This window comes from Onychostruthus taczanowskii, unplaced genomic scaffold (genome assembly GCF_017590055.1).
Source record: "Onychostruthus taczanowskii isolate IOZ18803 unplaced genomic scaffold, ASM1759005v1 scaffold8, whole genome shotgun sequence".
In the NCBI taxonomy this organism is placed as follows: Eukaryota; Metazoa; Chordata; class Aves; order Passeriformes; family Passeridae; genus Onychostruthus; species Onychostruthus taczanowskii.
The window spans coordinates 10,346,781-10,370,641 of record NW_024505892.1 but is presented as its reverse complement, the minus strand read 5'-3'; the positions used below and the strand labels follow the sequence as shown (position 1 = coordinate 10,370,641).

General features: G+C 40.3%; 1 protein-coding gene across 1 annotated transcript in view; it reads left to right on the top strand.

Annotated features, from left to right (window-relative positions):
- Positions 1-23,489, top strand: part of FNDC1 (fibronectin type III domain containing 1) — a 63,008-nt gene extending 39,519 nt beyond the window's left edge. The window contains exons 12-20 of the mRNA XM_041424037.1: positions 3,380-3,445; positions 5,320-5,481; positions 7,456-7,686; positions 8,074-8,182; positions 15,962-16,041; positions 17,732-17,761; positions 19,422-19,583; positions 20,270-20,392; positions 21,810-23,489. Of these exons, the coding sequence (XP_041279971.1) occupies positions 3,380-3,445; positions 5,320-5,481; positions 7,456-7,686; positions 8,074-8,182; positions 15,962-16,041; positions 17,732-17,761; positions 19,422-19,583; positions 20,270-20,392; positions 21,810-21,925 (1,079 nt within the window). The 3' untranslated portion in view covers positions 21,926-23,489. The remainder of the gene's footprint in view (positions 1-3,379; positions 3,446-5,319; positions 5,482-7,455; positions 7,687-8,073; positions 8,183-15,961; positions 16,042-17,731; positions 17,762-19,421; positions 19,584-20,269; positions 20,393-21,809) is intronic.
- Positions 23,490-23,861: the final 372 nt, after the last annotated feature.

The following is a 23,861-nucleotide window of genomic DNA, read 5'->3' as shown; positions in this document are numbered from 1 at the left end:
CATGTAAAAATCATATCATCATTAAATATTGATGAGTTTTGCTTTTCCCTATGGAAAATTCATAGTTCTTAACTGTACTTACACAAAAAAATTGTGTTACAAATATTGTTATATATAGTCACTCTCATACTTTCAAAGTTGCCTACAGGGACCCATGGTTTTTGGTAGTTAGAATCCCTCACACACCCCCCAGCTCCTTTTGATTATCTTAAATGTTGATTACATCCTGTAATTTCCTCTTTTTTTGCCTGTGCTGTTTGTTACCTGGAGGACCTCTTCTGAGAATACACAATGTAAGAACAGTAGAAGTATATGACACATATCTGGGGTTAAACTGAAGGTAGGATCCAGAATCTGAGCAACAAAATCCTTTGCAGTGTTACGTTTAGCAGAGTTGTGGGCTGGGGAATTTTCATGTGATTTTCTGGACATTTAAAAAATTCTGCTTGGGCTTTTTGCCTTCTACCAGATGGGCTTGCTGAATCTTTGAACTTGATAGAGGCATGAATGAAAATTAAGTTTTTATTCAGGCTGTGTGTTCAGTGAGAATGGCCTTGAAGTAACAGACAAACAGCCTGGCATTTTGACAGTATGTCTGCAAATGCCTCACAGTGGAAGACTGAAAGGATGGTGCTGGATTTCTGCTTCTTACCTGGTCCTTAAGGCTAATTACTTTATAGCTTTTGCAATATTAGTCCCTACCTGGGAATTTTGAAAGCTTCTCTGAAGAGTCTTTTTCAGTTTTTTTTAAAATCCTAGTGACCTGCTTCAGGATTAGATAAACACAGGAAAACAGTCTGCCTGTTCCACAAAGGAACTTGCTAGCAAAGTAAAGTTCTTTGTGGTATTTATTTAATGATGGCTGTTATTGTTTAACAAGAGAAGTGTATATTTCAAGAGGGTAAACAACTACTATTTGAATTATCAAAACAATGCCATTTTCACTTGACCATTTGCATTATATTAAATCGCATTTTTGTCTTGTCTTTCCCTTTAATCTGAGTCTAGAAATTACTTCACATTGTTTAGTGAAATACTTTTTCTGCCAAAGCTTGATATTTGTTGCTAAGTGCTTTATTCACAAACAGACAGGGTCTGCAAGTGCCAAAACCCAGCTCCAAATGTTCTGCCTAAACTTTGGCAAATTCTTTTATCTCTGGCAGGATTTTTTCTTGATCCAGCAGAATTTATTATCAGCTTTTCACTAGATTCAGCAGTCTTTAACTTTCAAGGAGGAGTTTGGCCACACAAGTGTGATTTGTCAGTGAAATCAACTAAATTTTATTCATGAACTCACAGAGGAGAAAACAGGTGGAGACTTAACCACGTGTGATAAAAAGACTTAACCATGTGTGATAGAATCAAGTGATAGAATTTGTAAGACAAGACAGCAAGACTGTCCTTACAGATGCCAAAAGTCTGTGGCAAGTGCTCATAGGAAGATTTGGCCCCATTTGTTACAGGCAGGGTTTACTCAAAAGATTCAGCAAAGGGTGATGGAGCAAGGCGAAGAACTGCAGCTGGAGTATTTACAGAAAATAATAAAATGAGAGGTCTGTTGGGAAGTACTCTTATTGTCATTATGACACAGCTAATGCTAAACAAGCACAGTCACTGAAACTGAGTACAAAAATAGAACATGAAATTTGGCTTTGCCAGACTGTACATAGGCCAAAGACTTACTAACTTATAAGCATGGATGAATTGAAATCTACCCATGGAAGATTTGAAATTTCTGCGTATCTGATCCTCTTGATTCCTTGGATGTAGACAGTCAAAGGTAAGTGCAAACATTATAGATGTTGGTTGATGTTGGCCAGTTGTACATAGAGCTGCAGAATTCAGCAAATAATCTACTTTGTGACTGACTACCTTCAGAGAAGTCAAGTGACTTCCAAGGAAATCGTCTCCTGAAGATGGGCTGCAGAAGTCTACCATGAGGAAATGTCAGTCTCATATATGAAAGTCTGACAAGAATAAACCCATTTCTTGTGTTTTAAAGCTTATTTCGGCATTAAAATCACAAAGTGTATTTAAAAGAAAATTATTTTAGGAGAAAAAAAAAGCAGTTTTACAGTAATTGTAGTTCTAAAAAAATCAGCAAAATGAAAATGTATCATTCAGATTATATCTGTAAACTATTTAACATTGACAATTGAAACTTTGCATTGTTTGCAGTTCTTGTTTAGTGAAAATAACACTATTGCTTCCATATTGAGTGTTACAGGAGTGTGACCAATGTATGTGAAGTGTCTGGAGGTCAAAGCTGTCTTTCTCTTATCTTTGTTCACATGCTGGCCACTCCCCAGCCCCAGCATTTCATTGGAGACTTCTGATGGTACCTTCAGCAGGTTACAGCACAGTGCTTGTGCTTTGTTTGCATGGCTTTTTATGACTGTTCTGAGCTTTGTGTACTGTTTGGCTTCCTTGAATTACGTGGAGAAACGTTTTCCTCAGAGCATGCAAGAAAGCCTTTGGGATTTGACAGATGAGGTACTTGATGGTTGATGTCTCTGGAGCTGGAGTCATGTCCTGCAGAGATAATGAGATAATATCAAGGAATAGTCAGCTGGGAAGTCTATTGGTGCATCTGTGTTGGGTTTTGGGATGGACCAGTAGAGTGTTTTTGATGTGCACCTCATTATCATCTGTCTTTGCTATGCTTTCATTTGCATCCTGGAGCAATCTCACTCTGATTTCCTGAACTGAATTCATGCTGGATGAAACTAATGCAGAGCAGTGCTTCAGGATTACACCTATGTGGCCCAACCTGTAATGGGCAGCCATTCCATAGGATCAGAGTAGAGCTAGTGCAGAGTAAAACCCCAGAAAATCCAGCACTAATTACTTCATTCTACAAATCCATTCCTTTGGGGCTGAATTCCTTGCAAGACCATTGACATGTTCTATAAATGTCATGGCTCTGTGGGCTGTTTGTTTTTATACCTCCACAAAAATATTTGGGTAGAAATATTTAATTCCTTGGTTGTTTTTTTTGGCATATAATGCTTTCACATTTGCTGCTTCTGAGACTATAAAATATGGTCAAATCCAGATGTGATCATTGTATAGTTGCTGGCAGCCTATCTTTGCTCCAGAGCAGCTGGGGCCTGGGGCAGAGCTTCTGGAAGGTGATTACTCTTAATTTTATGTAGCAGCCCTGAACCTGTTTTCCCCCAGCAAAACTCCTGACTACTGCAAATAGCTTCTCATCTGTTATTCTCAGTGTGCAGGGCAGACTGTCACTGCATTATTTGGAAACCAGGAAGTTATCTTTTTCTTTACAATTCCACTGGCTAAATATTTTTATATCAAACTTTATTCCAGCATTATTTGAGTGAATTCTTATAGCATTTTTTTTTTCTTTCTCTGCCAATAGATGCATTCTCAGGACTGGATTCAGATGTGACAGCAACTCCAGAAGCTTATGTGATATACGATGATGGTATGGGTTAACTGTAGAAGTCTATTGCAAGTGGAATGTTGCTTTTTTCTCTATCTTCTTTCTTTGGAACTGGGTTCAAGGAGGCAGATTGGTAAATGGGAGCTTAAGCAAGTGATGGTGAGCTGGAAAACAGTTCTGCATCACATAGGGAGAGAAAGTGTCCAAAACCATCTGTTTCTGGACATAAAATTCCCTTTCTATCAGTCCTGCAATCGAACAGGAACCTATTGAGGAAAGAAATTACTTTTTAGAGCTGTGTCATACAGACACTGCTTCAATCCTAGATTTACTTTCTCTGGTACAACTTCCAGCTCAGTCAAAGTCAATTACCTCCTCTAAAATACAAAATCCAAATAACATTCAAGGCCTGAACAATTGAAATACCTTAGTGAGTTGTTTCTTTAATGTGTAGTCTGCATTTAGACAATTAAGCATGCTCATACTGAATAAGATCACCTACATATAAAGTAACTGATCTGCTTAAATCATATGGAATTTATATCAAAGAGACTTAAAATCAGATGAAAGGAAAAGAGAGAAATATTTTTTTAGAATATATTCATGCCATCTTGATATTATAATCAAGGACATACAAAACTTAGCTGAAGAGGAAGTGTCAACTCACAGGATTTAATTGTAAGTTTGCATAGGCAGTGCAAATTCTCAATTACTGGAACTGAAATTCACTTTCTGCCATCAGTGACATCTGATGTTCTATCCGTTTTAGTCTTCAAATTCCTGCTCCTGCCCCACATATGGAAGTGGATTAGTACAGACCTCAGTTAAACAAAAAGGTTTTTTCGTAGAATTTATGGCTCTAGAACAATGAAAGTTTTTTTTGTTTGTGGTTGTAATGCTGGATCTTAAGTCTAACCAACAACAGAAAAACATTTTAAAAGAGAGCACAGCAGCTGAGTGGAAGATATTATAGACATTTGTACTTTTAATTCCGATCACTTCATACTGAAACTGACATTTAGAATGTGGGGAGGAGGGCATGAATTAGAAACTGCACAGGACATACATCCCATTTCCCTTACATCTGCATGGATGCGGAATATCCTCAGTGCACAGGTCTTTTGCCAGGCCTCCCCTTAGATACAGGTCACCTGCAGAATACACACGCTTTAGCAGTTTAAGCACAAAACACTCAAAGACATGAGCCGAGTTCCCCAGCGTGCCAGAGGTCACGGCAGAGATGCCAAATGCTACTTTCCCTTCATTTTGTGTGTTAGTCAGGTAGCAGAGTAGTTTTTCAAAGAGCACTGAGTTAAATAGGACTGAACATAATGAGGCTCATGCGGGCAGTTTGCCTTCCTTCATGGCCCTGCAGGGACCACAAAGGGAAAGTACTGGACTCAGCACCTCCAGTCACAAGAGGGTTTGAGAGCAGTATTGAACCACCTCTAGGGCTTTAGAATTGCAACACAGAGTTTTCTTAGTAATTTTTTTCTCTCCCTTCTCTACTTCCTTTGGCATCTGAGGGCTTTGGGCAGGGATTAAATTAATGTGCCATATTCTCTTGGGGCTTGTGAGAGGAGGTGGCAGATACACATTCAGGACATTGCTGTACAAATATATTTGTTCATTTTCGTCCTGTTTAACTGTGTGAGTGAGGTCTAAATCAGCAGTGACATGAGTATTCTGGGGCAAAGACTGTTCTTCTTGTCCATGAGTTTGGTAGAAACCATTGCAAGGCTGAAGTTTGACCAACCTCAACACAGAGTTCTGTAAGGAGCATGCAGTGGCCCCACCAGGAGGGTGTGTAGCACTTCTTTGGGACTGTGGCTGGTGACAGAATTGTTTCCCTTCTCATAGTTAAGCCAAAATTATATGAAGCCTGCTAACACTTTCGTCTTTTGTTTCCTCTGAAGACTACGAGTTTTTTGAGAGCACTTTGCCACCAACCACCACCACTGTCACCACTACCACTGCTCCTACGACGACAGAATTGGAGATTGTCTATCCAGAGACCAGTGTGGGTGGCACTGGCCCTGTGTCAGAATATGATATTGCTGGGAAGAAACGCTTCACTGGTAAGGATGCTCTTTGGCTTATGTAGCTTACTACTTGTGCTGCAAAGAATTCTTGTTCCAGCTAGGCCAGCCCTTCAGCTGAGACCATTGCACAAACACATCCAGAGGAAGTGTGTGTGGTCCTTTTAAGGATTGCCACCTTGGAAATACAAACAGCAGTACTTTTTTCCTTGCTTCAATGCTTGCATGTTTATGCGTGGGCCCACAATGATTTTGTTGAACTAGTAAAAACCTCTTTGCACTCTTGCAGTGTAAGTGCTCTGTTCTGTGCTCTGCATTGTGTTTGGTCTAGCTGAAGTTAGTAAGACAGCAAGAGTGTCTACATCAATTCAGCTTAACTGCATCTAACTTCACACCAGTAGTTCCAGCAGAGCAAGTCTCCTTGTAGGTGTGAGTCTTCCTCTGGAGGATCTGATTCTTTTCCACTGATCTGTTCAACCCCAATGGTTTCATCCACCTTGCACAAGCATGTATGTCATGGGTGCTTCAAAGGGTGCTTCAAAGTCAAGGAATGAATGGTATTTTGGATATGAATTTTCCAAAAAATAAATCAAATAAAGATAAATATGATTTTGGTATTTGAATGTTTTCTCAGTAGAAGGCATTTGATGAAGACATGAACCATGTCTTCTGTGTACATGAGCCATTCAAGTGTGTAGGTTGGTGTTGCAGCACTGACTTCAGAGCTGCTCTGATTCTATGTCAGAGAAGAAGCTGGGGGCCAGAAGAGAGGGATTTGGAGATTGTAGGGAACATTCCAGCTTCCACCCCAGGCTGATGACACCCCCTGCAGCTTTTTACATATTTCTGGCACTTGAACTGAGGTTAAGTCAGCTGCTGACTCACCTGGCATTTCAGAAAAGAGTTCAGGGGATGGAGAATCATCTTTGACATGTCTTGGCTTCCCTTCCAATATCCACAAGCTTCATGTGGCTTAGAGTGAAACTCTGCTGCTGGAATAAAATATTTGTTTTTATATACGCCAAAACTTTTTCCAGTGCATCTTCAGTTTCCCTGTCCAAACAATTTCATGATGTTTCTATTCAGCTCTCTCACTGACAGTGCTTCTTGATTCATTTAGCTGGAGAGGCTAAAATTAACTTCATTGCAAGATCTGGAAAAAATTCCTTTAGGGCATGAAATCCAATAAGATAAACCAAGAAACGTTGGTTTATGAACATTTCAAGGCACTAGGGAAATAATATTACCATTTCAATGAATTGTATTATTGCAACTGAATAAACATTTCCAAAGCAAGTTTTATAGTCCTTCCTTTGAACGTTACGGTGACTTTTAAGGCAATAAAAAGATGGTTTAATCTTTTCCTGAACTGAAGAGCAATTCCAGTCAGTATAAAGCTTTTAAAAATAGAAGTTACAGGTTGGGAGCACATGCCTGGAAGGTAGGCACCCACGGCTCCTGGTCCCTTAGTACCCAGGGGACCACAACAATCCCTTTAAACTGGTTGGACCTCACCTTGGAATTACTCTTCACATTTCTTTTGTTGTTTTGCTCCAGCTTCAGGATGTTTGTGTAAGAACCAGCCACTTAGACCTGTAAAGTCTTAGATGATTGAAGGCACTGGCAGGGATCTGTTCCCATGCCTGAAAGGCAGAATTTGGGTGACATTTTCATCCCATCTTCCAGAGCAGCTAGAGGTAGCATGCAGAGGGTGCTGCAGTCAGACTGCTCTCTTCTGCCTCTTGTAGCAAAGACAGTCCTTCCACCTTTGCATAATTTGGTACAGTTGTGAGTGTGGGGTAGGTAAACCTGAATGCTGACATCCCGTTCCCTCTGCTCATCAATCAATTTGGCTGTAAGCCGTGATTTGTTGGCAGTGGTCTTTGGGCTGGAAGGTGAGGAATTTTAAAATGCACCACAAAACTTGACTCTCTTCAGAAATTGCCAGCCTGTGTGCTACTGTGGGATACCTCAAACTGCTAACTAAATGCTGTCCTTCCCTGTCTTTTCTAGCTCCTTATGTGACCTATCTCAATAAGGATCCAGCAGCCCCCTGCTCCTTGACAGAGGCTCTGGAGCATTTCCAAGTGGAGAGCCTTGCTGAAATCATTCCCAATGACTTCAGAGAAAAAGAGCAGCGTCCCCTGAAAGCCCCTCACAACATCACAGTTGTGGCAGTTGAAGGCTGTCACTCCTTTGTCATTGTGGACTGGGCCAAACCTGCTCAAGGAGACATGGTAACAGGTACCCTCCTGAGGGTTTCTCTCCCGATGGGAGAGTGGAGAAGGGGAAGGTTTTCCTAAATGGCCATTTGTACTAGTGTCTGCACAGTCAATGTATCACTTAAAACAGTGAATGTACTACCTCTGTCATTTTTTTGCCTTCACTTTTTTTTCAATCAGAATTCATAAGTGGGTGCTGTCCTCTGATATAATGTTCCATCATTATTAGCTAATGCTAAGACATTCTTACAGGCCAGGACTTTCCAGGAGAGTTAGGCATGGAATCACTTTCATATTCAAAGATGTTTCAATTCCTTATAATCCTTAAAATTTACCATGACACCTAGGGATATCATTAATTTAAAATTTAATTAGAATACTCACAACTATTTCTCTTTCCTGTTTATAGGCTATCTGGTTTACAGTGCATCCTATGATGACTTTTTAAAGAATAAGTGGTCAACCAGGACTGCAGGATCTACTCACTTGCCCATTGAGAACCTGAAGCCCAACACACGGTAAGGATTTGGTCCACTCCTTTTCAGTTCTGTTAAGGAAATAAAACAAATTTTGAGAATTGTCACTTGTTTCTCTTGGTCTTAGTAGAAATGTTTACATCTGGTTTAGATTTTACTCATTCTGTTGGACAGCAAATTGTTCTATAGATTGCACAACAACAGCCTGATATCTTTAGCATATTAACCCTGGGGCAGATGGCAGTGTGCACATGTATATGCGTTTGTGTGTATGAAAACACATATCAGTAACAAAGAAAATATCGTTTTAAAATGCATATTCTAATCTTTTGGATATTCAAATACTTGGGGGGAAAGTATACTAAAACATACTAAAATATGCTAAAATATACCCATGATGTGACTTGATGTGATGTGGGCCATTCCAACATATGTGTCACCAAGATTTGATGCCTGAAGGCTGCTGGGGAAGCGCTGCCCACTGGTCTGTTTTTGCTTTCCGTTCACATAAATAGTGCTGGAAGAGAAGGCTTGGTGGTATAAGGTGAGGCTGTGGCAATTGCTCAGAAGTCAGTTGAGTAGGAGCTTTAGGTCTTTATCTTACAAAAAATCCGACTGAAATGGTGGAACAAGAATGCATACTTCACATGGTACTGGAGTAATTTGTGGCAACTGGGGGCAAAGTAAACAGCTACAGAGGGACTGCATTCAAATTACTCCTTTAGAGAGTGTCTTGCATATTTATCTCTCAAATTCTGAGCCTGAAATTCTTTTGGTGCTCCCTTGGGCTCAGCCCTTCACATGCTGCTGTCTGCAGTCTCTTAGGCACTGTGGAAGGTGTTGCTCACACAGTGGAGAGATGCACTGGGACTGTGGGCTGGAATTAGCATGCCTTACTTGATGCTGAGCTGCAGATCTGAGCATTGATTGCTTGGACAGGCACATAGGGTTTGTGCTAGGTCAACACAGAAGAAAGAAACAGTGTCAGCTAAAGTATCTTTTCTTTCCAAGACAATTTATAGGCAAAGGGAAGGTTCTGAGCAGTAAAAGTAGTTGATTGAGAACCTCAACCTAGGAAATAGAATTGTTTGAGCATGGCCTTAATCTAAAACCTTAATAGACAAAATGATAAGATAAATAAGTTATGAAAAGCTAGTGCAGTGTAGCCAATTGGTGGGTATATGATGAGGCATATTTTTCTGACCACATCATGAAACTTCTCCAGACTTCAGCATAGTCTCACACAGGTTTACCCCTGCAGCTGCTCCTGCTGTCTGGGAAACATCCAAGCACCAAGAAATCACAGTATGTTTAAAGAAGTCTCCTCCACAGAGACTTCCCTCCATCCAAAGAGTTCTGAGGACATGACATCTCCTTGGGAGAGCCAGAACCTGAGCAACTTCAGCAGCAGCTCCTTATGAAGCTGCACAAGGGCCATGTTCAGCCAGGGACACCTGCAGTGTCAAAGACCTGGAAAATTAGCAGGGGAATGCTAATTAGGGAGAAGCGGGATAAGCACATTCAGAGTACCTACAGAGTTAAAAGCAGAGAGATAAGATGTTACAGGAAAACATGGTCCATCTTATCCTCTCCTGTTCTGTCTGCAGTACTGTCAATCACACACTTCATGAGGCATTTTCTTACATATCCAAGAGCTAAAAAAAAGGCCACTTATTCAGAAGATTGGTAATCTAGACATTAGTGACAGTCTTTGAGGCTGGTTCATGGTATGTTAAAGAAAAATTTCTTCACAATGGAGATCTTCAGTGGTGTGGTCTGCATCTGCTAGCGCTCTCCTTACAAAACATTGTTTCAAAGGTATGCAGGGTGGTATGTGGCACAGCTCCTTGTGGGTTTCACCTGTTACAGCAAGATGGAAGAGGTTTGAGATCTCCTGTTCCTAGACAGTGATGGAAGCACTATGGAATGCAGACCATTCTGCCTTTGTGTATCTACATCCTTGTGACTTGAGGACTCCCTTTCCCTAAACAACTCTCCTCTTGCTGCTAGAACCTGTTCCTACTTCCACATCCCAGATTCCTCTGTATGCCCAGCCCTTTTCCCCTTCACCAGTATTCATTCCTCCATTCTTACTTTGTCTCCCATGCAGACCAGGGAGGCATTGCCTTTACACCCCTGCTTCTCCTGGCTGCAGCCCTCCATTTCTTGCTTCTGTGCTGTTTCTACCTTCCAGCTGAAGCTCTTCACCTCTTCAGTCTTTCAGTCACTTCTCCCTCTCCTGATGCCCAAAGGACAGTGTCGAAGGCCAGGGATAACTCTGCTTCTCATACCCAACACCTAAAGGGCTCCAGAACACCAGAAGGACTGGTTGCAGTGAAAGGTCACAGGAGTTCTGCAGCTGCTGTCCATGCTATGCTCAGTGCAGGGGAATTGGTGGGAGTTGAGCTGCCAGCATGTCCGAGATGTGCATTAACTCCAGGCTCCAGGTCACAATTTGTCTATATTTGAATGGAGTTTTATGGGAACAGCAAGGTTGTAGATTCATGTATCTCCTTGAACCTAGTGACTGTCTTGTTGAATTAGGGTACTGTGTCATGATAGCTAGGTTCAAGCAGGTGCTGTTTATTTAAGCATATTGTTTCTCCAGCATCTTCCTGAAGATGATATAACATATTGGCCTCTATTGTATGCTCTGTGAAGGCAATAAAGGCTTCATGTGGGGTCTGTGGTGGAGAACGAAGGATCTTTACAACAGAAATTGTATGTATCAGCCATTCTCATTTACATTCTCCAAACCCACAAACTGAAATGATTGCATACTTTTTGTCTTAAAAATAACTCCCTAACCACTAGGAAAAGATACCATGCGTAAGAAAATATGGCATGAAAGCTGAAGTTAATCTAAAGATTTTGTGTCTGCATTGTTAATGCATTTTGTGAGAAATGTCTGATTAAGTAATTTACTGTAAGCAGATTCTGTACTGGCTACTGGGCGTCCCACAAGGGGCTATGGGTGGTGCAATTTTGCAGCATGCATAGTGTATAAGAATCAGGTTGGCATCCTGGCTGAAGTCAGCACCAGAGAAGATTTCAAGCTGTCAAAATATCCTGGAAAACATCTGCCTGTTATTTAGGTTTTACAAACAAAACAGAAATCTATGTTTAATCCATGTCATAAATTTTCTCCTGAGGCCTGGTCTGACCTCCATTTGAGAAGTGGAAGTTTTTCCATTAGTGAAACTCTGGTCAGCTTCAGTGGGTACAGGAGCTGCTTCCTTGTGATTTGTGATTGTAAACACTAAAATTACTTTAAACTTTGTTAAATCTTTAAATCAATAGTTTTGACAAGGTCCCTTCCCTAACTTTAATTATCAGTTGTCACAGAAGATGATGCAAAGGGCTGGACAGCATCTGCTCAACAATTAAATCAGTCTTATGCAGTCAGAAACATTATAATTCTTGCCATAAACATTTCAGTTCCCTTCCTGAGCATGCTTAGACTTTTTCCTGCCTTTTTCAGGAATGCTGTGTCACTTCCTGATGGGAGTAGCTAGATAGTCTCATGATTTAAAACACTGTCCTTCACCCCCATATCTCCATGTCTTCTGAAATCTTTCTCTGTTCACTTGGGTTTTGTTCAGTCTGGGGCTATTTTGATCCCACAATGCCTGCTACCAATCCAGACTTGTACATAGTATTTCATAGGAGGTTCTTAAACATTTACTCAGGACTTATAACTGCAAACAGAGCCTGGTTCTTCTGTTTCATGGGGCAGATACACCAAAAATTTCTATTTCCTTTTTTTAGCTTCATTAAAACAAAGCCATGGTATGTCTAACAAGCAGCATCAACCACAGGTGGCTGCTTTGTGCCACCAGGGCCACACAAAACAGCTAAGATGTCCATGAAACCATTGCCCCGTGCAAGTGGTAGACCTATGTGGCACATGCCTACCTCATACCAGCTCTGTAGGAAGCTCCTCTGCCAGCTTGGGTCTAATGTCTTATTATAAAATTAGTTGTAAAAATTGATGAGGGATGTAGTGGTGGGCCATTTCAGATGGAGGGAGACACTTTGCATTAGCCTGTGAACCTGCAGGCACTGATTGACACATTTTTCTTATGGAAGAAAGGTGTAGTTGTAGCAAGAGGATTTTAGCCCTTGTAGAAAGAGGATTTGAGCCCATCCTGCCATCTCAGCCTGCCACTGAGCAGAGTGCTGGGCTGAGGATCCATGCAGGCATGCCTTTGGCACGTCTATAAAAAGGAATTTGCAGCTAACTAATTTTTTTAAAAAGCTGCTTCCCTAATTATCCTGCTGAGTGATTCTCTCACTTTGCTCTGTGCAGTGCCAGCTATTTAATTCCAACAGAATAGAGACACCTTGAATAAAGTCAAATAATAATTTTTCTCCGAATGACAGGTATGTTGAAAAATTAGTCATGTAGCCTGAATGAAAAAACATGTTATATATTCAATGCCCTGTTACAGTCCACTATGTCCTTTCTTGGCGTGTCACTAGAATTGGTATATAAAATCTCAAGGGAAGTTTATTTGTAGGACGAAAAGCCTTTTTGTTGCCAAATGAACAACAAATGGTACTGCATCTGTTGTGATTCTTCTGTGCCTAATAGTAGCAGTTCGTACAGTTCTGCCTAAGCAAAGTGTAAATCAAATTATATATTGCAAATTTTGTTCGTGTTTCTATGTGATGAAAACCAGTCAAGTTATACTGATTTGAGATTTCCTGGCAAATTCATCAGCTGAAGGATTCTGACTAATGAAAATGTCAGATTCCTGGACACAGAATGGCTTTGGCAATTTCTTTTTTTTATTTGTCATGTCTGAGAAAGAAATATATCCCAACTGCATTATTTTATTGACCTTCTTAATACAGCAGTCATACCATTGTCTATGTTTAAATCACAGGTCAGCAAATCATGAGATCTGGCTCTCTTTCTGGTACAGCTAGAGCTTTCATGTGTATATAAAGGCTTAGGAATCAATTTTGCAATTTAGCGAAGGAAAATGTACTCATTACTTCATCACTGGCTTTTTTTTTTTTAGACAGTCAGGCAGGCAACATGAACCATCATATGCCCTAGATGGGCTTCTATGTGTGTAACAGGACAGCTGAAGGCATAGTTGTCCTGATTGCAGAGGTAATAATCAGTTCCTGCAGTATGCATTGGCTACAAATCTGTGTGGTTTTCCCCACTAATAGAGGTGCACACGGTTCTTGGGCTGCTCTCTCTCCTGTTTCAAGGGGCATTATGGCACTCTCATGTCTGATGGGAACGCTTTGATGCTACCATTAATACGTGTGTATTAAGTGTCTTTAAAGTTGCTCAGACAGTGCCACTGTGTTGAAAGGTGGTATCTGATTATACTTCTTTGGAGGCAGTGGGAAGTCAGGCATCCATACTTTCCACTGTGCTTTGAAGCATTATGGGGAAAGTGTGGTCTGGAAGACATCTTTCTCTTGCTCTTCTGAAGGAGTTACAGCAAACACTGAGCTCAGTCAGTTAAGTGCTGTGTTGCAGCTCTTTCGAGAACCACAGTGAGGAATTGCTGCCTTGTGTCCTGTCCCTATGGACAGGCTTGTGCTGCTCACCTCTGTCCCAATCCAGGTGACAAAAGTGCTACTGAAGGAGGTGTGGATGAATGCAGGGCCCCATGAGAGCATTGTCAATTTAGGATTGAAGCAGTTCAGGCTGCCATGCTCTGATTGGGTGGCCAGAAGTGGAGAAGCACATGGCAGGCTTTTTGCCTTCCCTCTCCTCTTTCCCCAGACATGCTAAACACTCTTTTATACAAAAAAATCTAGGTCAGTAGTTAAAAACAGGGGCAAATTTTTCTGCCAGCAAAGTGATTGTGCTGGGCATGAGCAAAAAGCACAGCCTTGCTGAATTCTGCTATTTATCATGATTTCTTCTTGCCACAGCATATGTGTCTTTAAAAAAAACAAACTTATGAGTTGTTGTGAGCACCATATACTCATTAATTGAAAGGAACTGGCTGCAGAAAGCAGTAGAGGAATAGTTTTCTGGTATCAGCTGCAGGACACAGCAGGGAGAGGGGACATGTCCCTCATGCAGGTGTGGGAACGTATCCCTCAGAGGGTCTGACCATGCATGTGCTCCAGGTGTTAAGATACAAAGTAAATCTGATGCCATGGATGAAGTCCAGACTATTTCAATTCTGGTAGCTTCCACAATGATTTCACCTAGATCACGTACCTGCAATTTTTAAGGAATAAACGAGATGTCTTGGCACATACCCTGGAGATAACCACCTTGGCAAAACCCAGTGTTCATGTGACTACCACCCTTTGGCCAAAGAAGAAGGATTTGCACATCTCTCTTACCTTTTCATAAAGATCAGCTTGATTTTAAGGCAAAACAGTTCACCTTGCTTGACAAAATTAATGAAAAAATAAATCCATTTTGCCAAAGGGCTGGTTCAGCCATGTGCCTTCTGGTTTATCACTGTGAATAGTTTCACAGCCCCAGAGAGGGGCTTTTCAGGAGCAACCTCCAGGCCCTGCTGTGTGGTTAAGTCTGAGAGGAGCAGATACAGCTGATGGTACAGGAAAGTGCACATGGTAAATAGTGAGTGGCAGACTACAACCACCAAAGTCCTTGCAACAGGATCATGTTGAATTTCCCTGCCTCCTGGTAAAGCATCAGCATCCTGTCTCAGCCAGTGTGGCATGTGCAGATTAAGCAGCACTAGCCAGGTTTTCATGAAGGATGGGGAGAGCTTCACCAGGAAGAGCAGCCTGATGTTTTTGATGGAGTAGACTCCCTTTCAGGAGCTGTGATACATCAGGACTGCTGTTCAGGTGGGACACGCTCATGTGAGGTATTCCAGTGCTTGGTGGCGACCATCCATGCAAGTAATCACTTGCCCTGTTATGTGTGTAGAGCTTTTGGACATGTCTGCTTTTGGATGTAGATGCTAAATCAAGATCCAAATGCTATGTGGATATTGCAGAGGCACAGTCATTTTAATTTTTTTTTATTAATTTCTTTACAAGAGTGAAATTCAAGCAGGCAAGAAAGGAAAACCTAAACTCAGGAATTTAAAAAATGCTGTGCTGGAAATTTTGCAATAATCTTCCATTCTAGTTGATTTCTGTTGGACTGATACAAATATAAAAGGAAAAGAAGAAAACATTAATCTGGGGGAAAATGTCAGGGTAGGCATCAACTAAAAGTCACTGTATTTGGAAATTAACTAAAAATGTACTTACATGTATTTTTCTCTAAGGGTGAGGATAAATTTGCTTCTATTGAGAAAAGAATGGGTTCATAGTGGTGATTCATGTGCTTTCAGTTAAGCATGTGATTTAAATACTTTGGAGGAATCAATAAGACATCATGTGATGCTTTCTTCTTTTGCTCAAGTATTGTGATCTTAATGCTGCTGGAAAGGTCAAAATCTTAGCTTCTGATCTCATGCAAGTCTGATGCAGTTTTTCTTTGCAGTGGTGTTTACACCACTGCTTCCCTAGGAGTTAATCTGGTTTAAAACTGTTCCTGAGATCAGAATTTTATTTCCTTGCAACTTTTTCTTTTAGTCTTTTTTTTTCGTAGAAAGTGGATGTCGTTGTATTTGGGTTTTGGAAGGGAGATGATACATAAATAAGTGTTCCAAAAATATGCATGGGAGCAGTTGCAAAAAGGAGATATTTGTCTGTAACAGGCAGCTCATACTCTGGCTCAGTATCCAACTCCATGCAAAGGATACTCAGTGGAATTCTTCTGCTTTGATTCTTACCCTGTTTTAGTATTATTTATAATTTAGCAATTGCAATGGAATCTATTTCAATATTATTTCCCCTCTCTTCTTGTTTCAGGTATTATTTTAAAGTCCAAGCCAAGAATCCCTTTGGTTATGGACCTGTTAGCTCTTCAGTCTCATTTATCACAGAATCTGGTACGGTTTGCTTTTTATTTTCATCTTAAAACTCATAATAACAGATGTGCAGGACAATGACTGAAGCCAGCATGCCAATAACAGCCATTATTCTGGACTTGCTGCTTTCATAATATTTTGGGGATTTTAGAATTTAATTATTTGGTTTCAGTTAAGCTAGGAAAATAATACGCACTCCTAATGCCACTATGAAAATGTAAGTGATGTTAAAGTCAGCTCCAGGGGAACAGGAAGTTGAATTTCAAATACAAATGTTCAGCAATACAGAAACAATGGGAAGTTTAAAGTCTTTGATAGATTGACCAAACATTTAGTAAATTAGTTTACTAATTGTGAACAGCTAAACAGTTGGAAGTAGTTGTCTCTGGAAGAAATACAGAAAGCAAAGAAATACAGAAATACAGACAGGCAAAGTTCTCTGTTCTCTCTTTTTTTTTTTTTTTTTTTTTGACAAGGAATGCTGCTCTTTCACAGGGTTAATAGTACATTCAAGAGCAACACCCCCTTCTAAAAATAGTGGGTTAAATGGGCTAGTTTTTGCCTGCTTCTTCTTCTACTTCCATTGAGACAGAGGCCAGTGACTCCACTGAATAATAAAGAACAAATTTTTCAGTTTTTACTTGAGTGAAAGTTCTTGTTGTTTCTTGCAAATTTTGCCCTTTCAATGACAGAGGGTTTGCACAGCATTTGCCCTTGCTCATGTGACTTCCCTCTGTAGTGCTCACTTCAGAAGCTCCACTAACAACTGTGGAAGTAAATCATCACAGAAGGGAGACAGAAATGTAAGATAAGTCAATGGTCCTAGATAGCATATTCAGATTTTCATTAAATGAATAAGAGGCTCAAGTATTAATCCAAGGAAAATATTTGACATTGCCCCAGATGGCCAAGAGGGTCAATGTCATCTTGGCCTGCATCAGCAATAGTGTGGCCAGCACAGCCAGGGCAGTGATTGTGCCCTGCCCTTGGCACTGGTGAGGTCGCACCTCATGTCTTGTGATCAGTTTTGGGCCCCTCACTAAAAGGAGGACTTTGAGGTGCTGGAACACATCCAGAGAAGGACTGTCAAGCTTTGGAACAGGCTGCCCAGGGAAGTGGTGGTGAATACCCTGAAGGTATTTAAAAAATGTGTAGATGTGGCACTGAGGGACGTGGTTTAGTGGAGGACTTGGCAATGCTGAGCTGGCACTGGACTCACTGATCTTAAAGGCCCTTTTCCAACCTAAACAATTCCATGATTCTGTACTGTATCTTGCAGATCATTTTCCTTCTGCCAGCATATGGTCCTGAATGCCTGGTTTTCCCATCCAAAATCAGCTCCCTTGTGAACTTTATTTAACACGCTACATACACCAAATGTAAAGTTTTGTTTGCAGCACTGATCTTTCATTTGTCCTGGCCAAAGGTGGCTTTGCAGCTGGCACAAGTACAAAAAACAGTTGCTAAATGCAAGGCCATAGTGGTATAATTACAGTAATGTAATAAATCATAAGATAAAGAAATTGCTAATTCAGAGTGCTCTTCTAATGCAAGTGGAAGGCTTGAGCTGATGGGAATATTCAATAAAGAATGCTATCACAGGATGAAGCACCTTTTTGAAAATGTTCAATCAGTGACTCCGTATGTTTCATGTTATAAAACAAGGTTTGGAACAAAATAGTAAATTTTCTATGTGTTTTTTTTCTTCTAGACAATCCTCTCCTCATTGTTAGGCCACCTGGTAAGTCTTACTCTGTTGTTTCATTCATAAAGTGCATAAAGCCTGTGCAAAACAGTTTTGATATAGGAATTAGAATAATTTAAACATGCTGGTTTAGGTACAGTTTCAAGCAGGAACAGGTAGTGATTAATAGAATTCAGAAAACATTTTTTGTCTTAGGACCCATTATTCTATTTTCTGAAAAGAAACCTTGTAAAGATGTGTTCAAATAAGCACTTGATTTTGGCCCATCTTTTTCCCTGGTACAACAGCTTTAATTGCTTCTTATAAAGCAGTAAACTATGTTACTTCAGTATCTGTGTCCTTCAGGTGCCTAAGCATAGCTTGAGTAGCAGGATCAGGTTTCTCTCTAGTTCTGCTGCTCATCTGTAGAAATCATCATGCCCTTATAAATGCTAAAAAATTCAAGGATTTGTTACTGACCTGAATAATATGCCACAAAGCTGTTTAGATGGCTTTGTATTTCCAAATTTGCAATGAGTTAGTTCAGGCCATAGTCAGAAGATCTGATTTCTGGGTGCTGGGCTAACCCTGCTGACTTTAACATTGGTAGTGTAACCCCAGCCAGAATGCTTAGAAGAGATGCAGGAAAAAAGACCTCATGGTCACTGTGCTCCATCAGCTTTCCTAAGGTGTTAAAATGGTTGGTTCTGGATTTTTTGCTACACTTTTCATGAAAACAGAGTCCAGTATATCCCTTCCTTCTCTGTTTCATTGTGCTTGCTAGTCTGTTTTATTTGTGTCCTCAGAAGCCACTGAGGATTGCTGATCAGTGGTTGCTTCTCACATGCAAGTGTTTGCAGGATTTGGTCCATGTGCCCAGTGAGAGGAAGAATGACTAACAGAAGAAACTTCCAATCTCATTTGTAAACCAGCTGGATATAGCAGAGTGAAAACAGAGCTTCGGGCTGTAGCTAGAGACAAAAGTACCAATTATCACATTGGAAGCTTTTTGTATCATTCTGTATACATTAATACAACAGCAATTTCAAAATAAATTATATTGTCTTGGCAGTACAAAGCAAATATTTAGGTAAGCCAGTAGGAATATTTATTCTTTTGCAGTACAATTAAGGAGTCCTATCTGCAGCAATGCTCTGAACAGAGTTCCACAGGAAAGGTCTCACTTGTCTATTACTGGAAACTAACCTGTTTTGATATAATCTGGGAAAACAAAACAGAGAAGTACATTTTTGATATGATCTTTTAAACCAAATAGCAAGAAGAGACTTCACAGGCTATTGCTCACCATAGAGTTCTTAACATTTGTTCTTCTGTAAAAGGGTTATGTTTTATAATCTTAAAAGGCAAGTCACTGTCAGACCTAAGATCAGGCTGTGTTAAGAAGAGAAACTGTGTAACACTAGGTAGAGAAGAAGTTTTACTGAAACAATTAAGACTGTTTAAAGCTGTGGTTCAGTAAATGAAATTATATTTTAATCATTTGAACAGTTATTTTTGTCTACTGCAGAGGAGGGATTTAATAAAGTCTCTAGCTTTATTTTTAATAATATTTTTTCTTGAAATACTATTTCTGAGCATGAAAAAGTCACGCGTTAATCTGTTGCAGCATGACTTCTGAAACATATTATTAGATGTTAAACTCTGCAAAACTTGGACTGAAGTGTTAAAGTCTGTGGAATTTATTTTTTTCTCTGAGGTGGTGAGCCTATCTGGATCCCATTCACTTTTAAATATGACCCCACCTACTCAGACTGCACTGGCAAGCAGTACGTGAAACGAACTTGGTACCGCAAGTTTGTAGGAGTGGTTCTTTGCAACTCCTTAAGGTACAAAATTTACCTCAGTGATGACCTGAAAGGTAGGCACCAAGTTTAATTTCCTGCTACATGATTGTCTCTTCATCTTCTGGTTTTCTTCATTTCATATGTGTCAGAATTGTGTGACCACTATGTGAGACTCCTTCTCTCAAGAGGAATTAGCAGTAGCTCTTATTCAGCTGCATTGCCTGAAAGATAATGAAAAAAACTTCCCATATTATTGAACTGGGGTAATGGGATCATCTCAATGGCCTTCCAGACTATGCTAATGACTACTGTAGTGTCTTGGTATAGTTTCAATACAGTGTTTGAACAATAAGAGATAAAGGGCCCAGTCTGTTTGAGAAAGAGAGCTCCACAGTTTTTAATTTTCGTTTGAGACTGAAACTAATGGTATTGACATATTGAGAGTTTTTTTTACTTTCACATGATATATTTCAACTAATCCAGTTGAAATTCTCTCCACCTGTCATCTGTGGTGCACTGCCCTAGGACTTGCAAAATGGGGACTACTCCTTACCGAGCTGTAACCCATTTATTTTCCATAATTTCTGCTTCCATACTGTGAAGGTGGCGTCCTCCCTCTTTCCGGTCACTGTTTGTTCATTGGTAATACTGTCACTGCAACATTCTTCCTGCTTTCTTCCACACCTATTTTCCTGGTGCTAAAGAGTATCCCAGACATAAGTATTGCTCAGTTTAGTAATCTGTCTGTATCACTCTTCAGATACCTTCTACAGCATTGGGGATAGCTGGGGCAGGGGTGAGGACCACTGCCAGTTTGTGGATTCACACCTGGATGGAAGAACGGGACCTCAGTCATACATCGAAGCCCTGCCCACGATCCGAGGTACAGCAATGGGGGAGTGGGATGCTGGCCAGGAGCCTGTTATCCCATCTGTAGGATTAAGGGGTAAGGAGCAGAGTAGGGAGTGGAGCTCTGTCCACAGCTGCTGGCAGCTCTCTGAGGAGTCCAGCTGAGAACAGATTATGCAAGTCCCAGAGGACTTGTGGGTGCAGAGAGAGAGAGAGACAGACAAAAAAAAGGAGCATATGATGCAAATACTTTGCAGTGATAAAATGCAAAAACAAAAGAAAAAATAATTGTATAGATCTGTGAAACCTTACTCTTATTGATAAGATCTGCTTCACTGAACTGAGATGCAAAATCTCTTCCAGGTGCCTAAAGGGACCAGCTACATCTTTGCAAATACAGCTTGTGTGAATGATTTCTATTAGTTAATTCAATGCAAAACACAAAGGAGTATGTCTAGTGACTTAAGGTCAGTAATTTTATCTGGCCTGGTAGACACACCTGTCTCAGAGGGAAAATTCTTACCTTGAAGGAGTTCCTCTGAGCAAACTGTTCACCTCACATCACCAGGTAGAAGATAGGTTGCTTCCCAAAATGAAACCAATCATAGAAGCCAGCCAATTTTTTCAGTAAGTCTGTTGGTTTAAAATGTTCAGTTAGCTTTAGTGGTTTCCATGTTAAATTATGTGTTGATATTCTTTGCATGGTGCTGTTACCAGGAAGAAACTGAAATAGTCATTGATATTTATATATCATGGTGAATACTGTACTTCTTAGCTCAGAAGACAGATGATTAATCCAGATGTGTATACACTAGGTCTGAGATAGAGAGCACACAGAAGTTTTGTTATTGGCACAAGCCATGGGTGTTTCAGATGTTCCAATGCACGAGCTATGTGGACAAGAATGCTGCACCTCTTCTAATGCTTTAAGCAGTCACATTCTTTCTGCAGATGAATTAAAAGGGGAAGGGAGGGCTTAACTCAGTATTTACCACATGAAATTATACCTTTTTTTTGTGTGAAAAGCTGACTTTGGTGATAGTCTCTTAAGCCCTGTGAGATAATGTGATTTGATGGTATTTTTTGCCTCAGAGTCCTTCATATATTTAAACTGACTTAGAAACTTCATAAACACAGCTGAAATTTGCCAACTTTTTGGAGTGAAATGCAGAAGCTCTTTGGCAGACCACAGCATTACACAATAGTTAAAGATATTTTGAGCAGTAAAACCAATCAAAACTACAAGAAATATGAAGGACCAGAGTTAGATCATTCAAGAAAGATCTCGGCCCAATACCAGGGCTAGCCAATACCCTTTTGATACAACTCCCTGCCAGACAGTTTGTAAACTTTCATTTGCACTGAGGGATTGACTCTCGCTGCATCTGGTACTTTTGTTAAACTGCTGTGTCTGTGTCCTGGAATACAAATGGGTGTGTTTCTCCCTGCAGGGTATTACCGCCAGTACCGCCAGGAGCCTGTATCGTTTGGACGCATTGGATACACAACACCCTACTACTATGTGGGCTGGTATGAGTGTGGTGTGCCCATCCCAGGGAAATGGTAGCAGTCTGCTTTCCTGTCTTAGGTAGACCGTGCTTTTCAAATTATTTCTACCAGAGGACTGTGAGCAACTGATTTGGAAAAGGAAAAATAACAAGATAAATGGGGCAGACCAGTGAAGACCAGCTGCTGAAGAACACATCATGAAGACAAACATGGACACCCTTCACCAGCCTAAATCTGTGGTGCTACTTGATTTCTGCTTGGAAGCAGGGATAGGATATAAGTTTCCTTCTTTCCTTCCTCTTCTGTGTCTTTAAGGCACAAAGAGAATGTTGCAATGTGTGCAACCTGTGAAAATTAGGACTGTATTAGCCATGAAAATTTGGAAGTTTATTGTATCTTACAAGAACGACCTAAGCATGCTGTGCTTGCTTAATGGGATGCTAAACTGTCTTTTGCTGCCCCATGGGGCTCCCCTATGCAATCATGCCATGTAACTGGCCACCCACCAAAGGCAGTATATTCTCCTGAAGACTTACCCTGTGGGTTCATCCACTGCTGGACTAATCACCAGGTCACAGTGTAAATTCACTTTGAGATATATCTGTATCTATATCTATATAAATACAGTACTGTACATCTGCAGAAATACTTCTTAGAGATGCTGAGATCTTTTTGTTCACTAGATTATGTTTGGAATTTTTATGTAAAAGGTGCTGTTAATTCTTTGAAATATCGGTATGCACAATATATTAACTGAGGAAAGAGCTGTATTCTTCTTGTGAATACTGCTGATGTCACATTTGAATTATTGATCAAGACCTCTGTCCCACTTCCTTGGCAACCTTTGGACTGGATATTCAATGGGTTTCTACTCCTCTATCCATGTTAGAGTGGCACTGTGTAAAGACACATACACAGCAGTTCATCAGCATCAGTTAAGCTTTCTATACTTTACTATTTAAAAGTTTTAGTGCAACTTTCCTTCAATCCATTCTCATCTTATTTTGTATGTTATTTATTCCTTGTCAGTATCTTTCATGTTACTGTGCAGAGGCATAGGATGAGTAATTTGGAAATTAGAAAATACTTTTAACTTATTTGCTCTCCAAAAAGAAGCTCAAGCCACCAGTACAGGAGTCAACTAGCAGGAAGCTCATTTGACCATGGGGACAAATTGGGATACACTTCTTTTTAAATACTACCAACATCTCTTCCAAGCACACCAGAAAGCAGAAAGTGACATGAATGAAAGGTGTAAAGATCTTTTTTTTTTAGAACGCATTTGGAAGCTTGCAATAATGCTTCATGGTAACATCTCAAGAACCTTTGCTCATGTTAGTAAGACTCACCTGTTCTGGCAGCCTGAGAGAGTAGCAGTAACCTGGGGTACAGATCCAGTCTCTGGTCCATCTTTCACTCTTGCTCCAGCTTACATGTAGTGTAGGTCTAACACCTCTTGAGTTGCTTCCTGTAGTTATTTTAAATTGTATGGGGGCAAAAAAGGGAATTAAAGTGATTAAAAGAGCATTTGCTTTTTGTGGTGATTTGGGTTTTAACATTTTAATTTTGCTCACATATTTTTGCTTCAGTACAGTGCCAAATATATGGTCTTGAAGTGTAACTTTTTTCCCTAATAAACCTATGATACATGGTTCAATTTCTATTTCATCCTTTCTGGTCATCTGTGTCAATCTGTGTAATCTACGTGACAAATAGTTAGCTTTCAAAAAGTCCTCCTTGGGACAGAACTAAGTGTCAGCTTTTTGTAAGGGACTGGGAGCATGTGAATGTGTTGTTCTCTTTAGAAGATGGTTTGCAGCTAGTGTGGAGTTACCAAGGGCAAATCATGCCTGACCAGCCTGATCATCGTCTTCATTGAAATGACTGCTGCCATGCACAGGGCAGAAAAGGGAATGTCATTGGCTTCTGTAAAACATTTGGCATGATCTCCCACTCTCTGCTTGTAGCAAAACTCATGGAATATGGCTTGGAGA